Source organism: Harpia harpyja, chromosome 1 (assembly GCF_026419915.1).
Source record: "Harpia harpyja isolate bHarHar1 chromosome 1, bHarHar1 primary haplotype, whole genome shotgun sequence".
Classification (NCBI taxonomy): domain Eukaryota; kingdom Metazoa; phylum Chordata; class Aves; order Accipitriformes; family Accipitridae; genus Harpia; species Harpia harpyja.
Window position 1 is genome coordinate 1,908,664 of NC_068940.1, and position 6,000 is coordinate 1,914,663.

The window sequence follows — 6,000 nt, forward strand, 5'->3', positions numbered from 1 at the left end:
TTTATAATAAAACGGTTATTTGAAGCTGCTTGGCTTGAAATGTTAGACACAAGAGTGATGGAGATGGTTTCACAGATAGAGTGCACATGAGATGGTCAAAGGGAGCTTTCAGTAAAGATTGGTTAGTGCATATCTCCACGGTTTACCACTTGTGTGGTATATTATTCACGAATTTCTGGGAAACTAATCCTAAAAGGTTTCAACAGAAATGGTATGTTTTCAGAAGGGGTTTGAAATTAAAGAGGTTGCTCGCTTAAGCACGCGAGAGGAGAGGGAGGCTGCCATAGCGTGCCGAACCCCAGGCAGCAAAAACATTTAAACATATGCTTAAAATTAATTTAAATCCGTTGTTGAATGAAGCTTTCAGAGGTAACCCAGAAGGAAGTGCAAGAAACTTCAAAGGTCCCGAGGTTTGCTTAGCAAACCAGAAATAGAGACGCCTGAATGAGCCTCTGGAATGAGTCGCGGGGCGCGGAGCCTCTCGGCTAATGCTCCAGAGAGGCTGCCGGTCCTTCCCATTTGCAGCTGTGCCGAGAGGCCGCTCTTTTGGCAGTTTCTCCGCGTTCGTCCGCAGTCAGAGGGAGCTGAGATCAAATGGGCTGAGACCCCCGCGCTACTTCAAGCGGCTCAAACCCTCATTCCCCTGAAAAGCTGGTACGCGTGCTTCAGGATGACCGGCCCCCCCTCCGTTTTTGGACACCCGTTTTCCCTAACGGTCCCCCAAAGCGATTTAAAGGTGCCCATTCCAGGGGAACGGGCAGCATCTCCCGGCAGGCACACGCTGCCACCCGCCCGCCGCGGTCCCGGGCAGCCGCAGCGCGCAGCCCACCTTGCCCCGCCGGCTCCCTGCCGCCACCGAGCCGGGAAAAAAAAAAGCGAGCCGGGCCCGAGCGGAGCCCCGGGCCGCGCCGGGCCCCGGGAAGCCCCCGGCGGGAGTTAACGGAGGGCGCCGAGACGCCGGCGGGCACGGCCGCGCCTTCGCGCTCCTCACCGCCGCGGAGACAGGCGCCCCGGGCGGTGCGGAGCCGGAGCCGCAGCCGCAGCCGCAGCCGGAGCCCCGCGGCCGGGCCCAGGCCGGGCGAGGCTCGGCTCCCGGCTCCCGGCTCCCGGCTCCCGGGGCCGGGCGCAGGCGCCTCCCCGCGGCCCGCCCTTCGGCGGCGGCGCCGAGCCCGGCGGGGGTGGCGGCGGCCCCGGCAGCGCCCCAAACCCGGCCCGCCGCCCTCCTCCGCGCCGGGGCCGGGGAGCGCGTCCCGCGTACCTGAATCATCGTCTCGCCTTCTTCTTGCGGCGAGCGGCGGCGGGGCAGGGGCCGCGGCTCCCTCCCGCGGCACGCCAGGCTGGCCCGGCCGCCCATGGGGCGCTGCCGGCCGCTCCTCGCCTCCAGCGCGGCCCCGGGGGCTCTGTGCCGTCTGCCCGCTCCTCACATCGGCCCTGCCCGCCCTAGCGCGGCCGGTGCTGGGCTTCCCCGGCCGGTGGGAGCTCCCCTGGCCGCCGGCCGCTCTCCCGGCTCCTTCCCTCGCCGCTTCCCCTTTTGTTACCGGGCTCCCGAGCTGACCACACCGTGCCCCCTCCGGGGCCGGGACGACAAATCAGAGAGCCGGTGCCGAAAGCTCTGTCTCCAGCTGGGGAAACTTAGCCTTCCCTATCCTGGTGGGAGGGTTTTTGGATCACCGAGCGGTATGGATACAATAACAGCGAAAGTCGTAACTCGCAAAACAGCCTGTTTCGGAGGGTGCGCGGCTTTTGTGCGGAAGGAAAGCCAGCTCCCCAGCGAGCAGTCTGTCGCTAAAGCGAGCTGGTGGTACCCGAGTAACTGGAGGGAGAAAAATGGGCATTTAAAGTCGGCACCGCGAACGACTTTGAAAACGGGGTTCAGAAGGGGAGAACCCGCAGGCGTTTCCTGCTTCTTTGTGTAATCTGCCTGCCTGCGTACTTTAATTAATTCCCTTTAGCTTTTAACAGACCTTATTTTCCCTGCCTGCAAAGGGATGCGTACTGCTAAGGGGCAGGAAGGACACCCGAGTGATGGAAGCGCGGCCCCGCAAGCTCGGAGGCAGGGGCTCTGTTTCCCCCTTTGCCAAAGGCGTTTGCTACCCCGTGCCATTTAAGTTTGCAGAAATGCGCTGTACTTTTGCACGTTTTAATTCTTACATCTCCAGCTTTTGCAAAGGCACAGCTGCTTCGCCCACAGCGCTGAGAATCCGTAGCTCCCACCAGGACCTAAGGGCGTAACACTGGGTAACTCTTGCTACCGTAACTAGGGGATTGTGGGCCAAAACTTTCAGCTGTCTTCTCCTTGGGTTTCCAAGTTTCCTCCTCTGCGAAAAAGGACGCAGTGCTTCCCTGACTCTGATGTGTCCTGAGAAGTTCAAGACACATTTACTTGACTGTCATGCCGTAAAAGATGTCTGTAACTGAACAGCAGAGACACTTCATTACCAATTTCCAAACATTCGAATTTCCGTGTTCTAGCAGAGTCATCTTAAAATAGATTTGAAGGAATTGGGTCGATCAGTTTTGTTTTTCCTCAAGGAACAGAAGAGATGAGAAATAATTTCTGGACACTGGTGTTGTGATAACATCTGGCATGTTATGATTTAGGTCAAAACAATATGTCCTTTATACAGCTAAAACAGAAAATTAATTAAATAGTTTTTAACACTATTATTAATTATTTGTACCATTTGGATGTTCTAAACTTGGCCCCCATTATGCCAGGCACTCGACTTCAAGTGACTTTAAGTCATTTTACTTCATAAAATGAGCGGATCTTGTGCATGAAGGAGTTCAGGTATACACTGTGTAGCCTATGTGGGGTCATTTCTGGGCTGTCAGCTTACTTTCAGTGCGTAAATCTTCCCGTGTTTCTCCCCCCGCCTTCCATTGCCTGAACTCTGTGTTCAAAGAGTCTGAATGCACAAATGAGTTATTTCTGCAGGATGAGGAATAGATTAGGGGAGAAAGGGTCATTGCACAGGAAGAACTATTCTTAGATAACTTGAAGGTCTGATATTGTCATGTAAGCTTTTCCTTGAGAAGTCACAAATCATGACTAATGAGCTGTATTTGAGATATCCCAAACTGACTGAAGTCATAATATGGGAACGTGTACGTGAAGGTGACTTTTATGAGCTAGTCAAAAGCAACCTCTCCGACTGGCAGTTGTGCTGGCTCATCCACTCCCAGGGGAGTTCATCTGGTCCTTGTTGACTGATCCACAAATAAAAGGCAGGAAGAGGAGAGAACTTAGGTCAGTGTTGTTACTTTGACAGTATAGGAATGGTGATTGACAGGTTTAAAATCCCTCTGCAGAAATGAAATGGTATAAATGTGGAAATGTCAGCCCCTTCTGAAAGACTTTTCACTGTTCTACCTTACTGGAATGATCGCTTCCATTGCTTTAGTGTTTTGACCCTACTTTTAATTACTGTCATCTTCTAAATACGACTTGGTATGTGTGAAAAGGTTTGCAAAGCTTAACTAATCAAGCCACTGTTCTGTATGGCTCTGCTGCTTGTGCTGGTTTTCTCAAAACCAAGATAGAATCAAGAATTAGAAGGGGACAGAGTCATGCTGCTGGTAGATAACTAAGGTTATAGCTTTCTTGACTAGTACTACCACTTCCCTTTGCGTATAGATTCTTCAAATGCAGCTGGGCAGCTTATCAGCTAACCTTGCAAAAGAGATCACAATGTTTTTACAACTTTCTTTAACAGAGGTAACCAAGAGCATTTGGGGGCTTAAATGCCAGGTTCCCCTCTGGATTAGTCCTTGACTCTGGCACCTGTATGCAAAAATACTCAGTGGTTATTTGTTCATAATTAGAAGGGAATTTTATCTGTGGGTTCCACAAAGTGGTGACCCTGTCCTTGACATGTCAAATGCTCTCAACTTCCATTAATTGGTAGTCCAGGAAACTCATTACCACAAACATGATCCAGTGCAGTACCTGCCATGAAAGGGGTGTCTTTTTAAGGAAAGTAGTAAATGTGGTTTTATTTATAGGAGGGGCAGGCAAGCATTAATGACCCATCATTACTCAAGTAAATAGGAATGGAAGAAAGAGTTTCCTTAACTATTCAGTCCCCCTCCTACTTCCTCCGCCATTGTTAGCAGTTAGAAAAGATGGGTTTCAGCCTTGTCACTAGCAAAACCAGAGGGAGGTTGGGGAGGACCAAGATGTGTGGGGAAAGAAGTAACAAAAAATGCACAAATGTGTAGTGATTTGAAATATTAACTAACTGTGGCTAAGACATAGATCACTTCCTAGAGAATAATGACCACAGCCCGAGGCAAAGCTGTATTGGCATCAAGTCCGCCATTAACTCTCCAGGAAATGCACCAGTCTGAAGTCATTAATGAAATTATAGCCAGTTATTTGGTGGGAGAGGGATTAGTCAGGCAAGAGGAACATTTTCCTTGTGGTGCCATTATTTTTACTGAGCAACACAAAAATTATATTCATTTCATGACCCCGCTTCTGTGTTGGAACATCTACAGAGAAAAAATGGATTGCACAGAAGTTATTCAAAATTCTTTCAAAAGCTCAGGGAATTTTTAGCATTGTTGCAGTGGGAACAGGAGCAGCTCCTAAATTTTGCACATATTGTCAGGGTTGTGCAATTCTCAGCCTTCTGTACTTAGCTTCCCCTCTGTACTGAACAGTTTTGTTGTTCCAGTGTATGACTGCCAAAAGACTCCCATTAGCCTTAGCAGTATGTGTTAACGGGCTGTTTCTTATTATTCAGATTATCTGGACATAACAAAAACTATGTTTTTAGAAGAAAAATGGCAGCCAGCTCCTTCTGCTTGGGCTGACAGAAAATAAGTATTAAATAGGATAGATCAGTCTATGCCAGTTTTGAACAGAGCTCAATCAACAGTGTTTTCTGAGAGCAATAATACATTGCATTTAATGCATAGTGCTTTAAATGGCACAGTCTAAGAGCCAAGCAAAAATAAGAAGGAATGTGCTCTTCTATAACACTTCACATTTTTCAAAGTCTGCACAAACAGTACTGCTTTTCGGTAAGGAGTTTAGAGGTAGTGTCCAGTTCTAAAGACTGAAGAAACTAAGTACTCTCTTCTGGAGGAGGTGAAATTGTACCTCAGCTATGCCGAGCAGTACCTAGACCCTCTGACACCGGTGGAATGACAGTGATGCACTGGTGCCAGTCACAAGCCCTGATAACTGTGCAAGAGCAGCACTGCTGTTAATAATTTTTCCAAAACGCTGTTTTATCCTGAGAAGGAACATGAGCATGCAGAGTTGAGGGAAAATTAGGTTTATCGGGTTTAATATTTCCAGAGTGAATTCCAGACTCAGTATAATAATCATTAAATACTAGCTTTCCACAGAATCACAGAGTGGTTGAGATTGGAAAGAACCTCTGGAGGTCATCTGGTCCAACCTCCTTGATCAACCAGGGCCACCTAGCATCAGTTGCTCAGGACCACATCCAGACAGCTTTTGAATATCACCAGGGATGGAGATTCCAGCACCTCTGTGGGCAACCTGTCCCAGTGCTCCATCACCCTCACAGTAAAAAAAGTGTTTCCTGACGTTCAGAGGGAGCCTCCTGTGTTTCTGCTGGTGCCCATGGCCTCTGGTCCTGTCACTGGGCACCACTGAAAAGAGCCTGGCTCCATCCTCTTTGCACGCTCCCTTTAGGTGTTTATAGACATGGATGAGATCCGCCCGAGCCTTCTCTTCTCCAGGCTGAACTGTTCCAGCTCTCTCAGACTTTCCTCAATGGAGACATGCTCCAGTCCCTTAATCATCTTTGTGGTCCTTCACTGGACTGACTCCAGTATGTCCATGTCTCTCTTGTACTGGGGAGCCCGGAACTGGACACAGTACTCCAGGGGTGGCCTCACCACTGCTGAGCAGAGGGGAAGGATTGCCTCCTGCTGGCACTACTTGGCCTAAGGCAGCCCAGGACACCGGTAGCCTTCTCTGCCACAAGCGCACATCGCTGCTTATGTCCAACTTGGTGTTTT

At 49.9% G+C, this 6,000-nt stretch overlaps 1 protein-coding gene across 4 annotated transcripts in view; it reads right to left on the minus strand.

Annotated features, from left to right (window-relative positions):
- TNS3 (tensin 3) overlaps window positions 1-1,523 on the minus strand; it is a 242,930-nt gene extending 241,407 nt beyond the window's left edge. For all 4 annotated transcript variants that reach the window (XM_052794721.1, XM_052794645.1, XM_052794572.1 and 1 more), the window contains exon 1: window positions 1,259-1,523. In XM_052794721.1, coding sequence (XP_052650681.1) covers window positions 1,259-1,354 — 96 coding nt within the window. In that variant the 5' untranslated portion in view covers window positions 1,355-1,523. The remainder of the gene's footprint in view (window positions 1-1,258) is intronic.
- Between the last annotated feature and the right edge of the window lie 4,477 nt (window positions 1,524-6,000).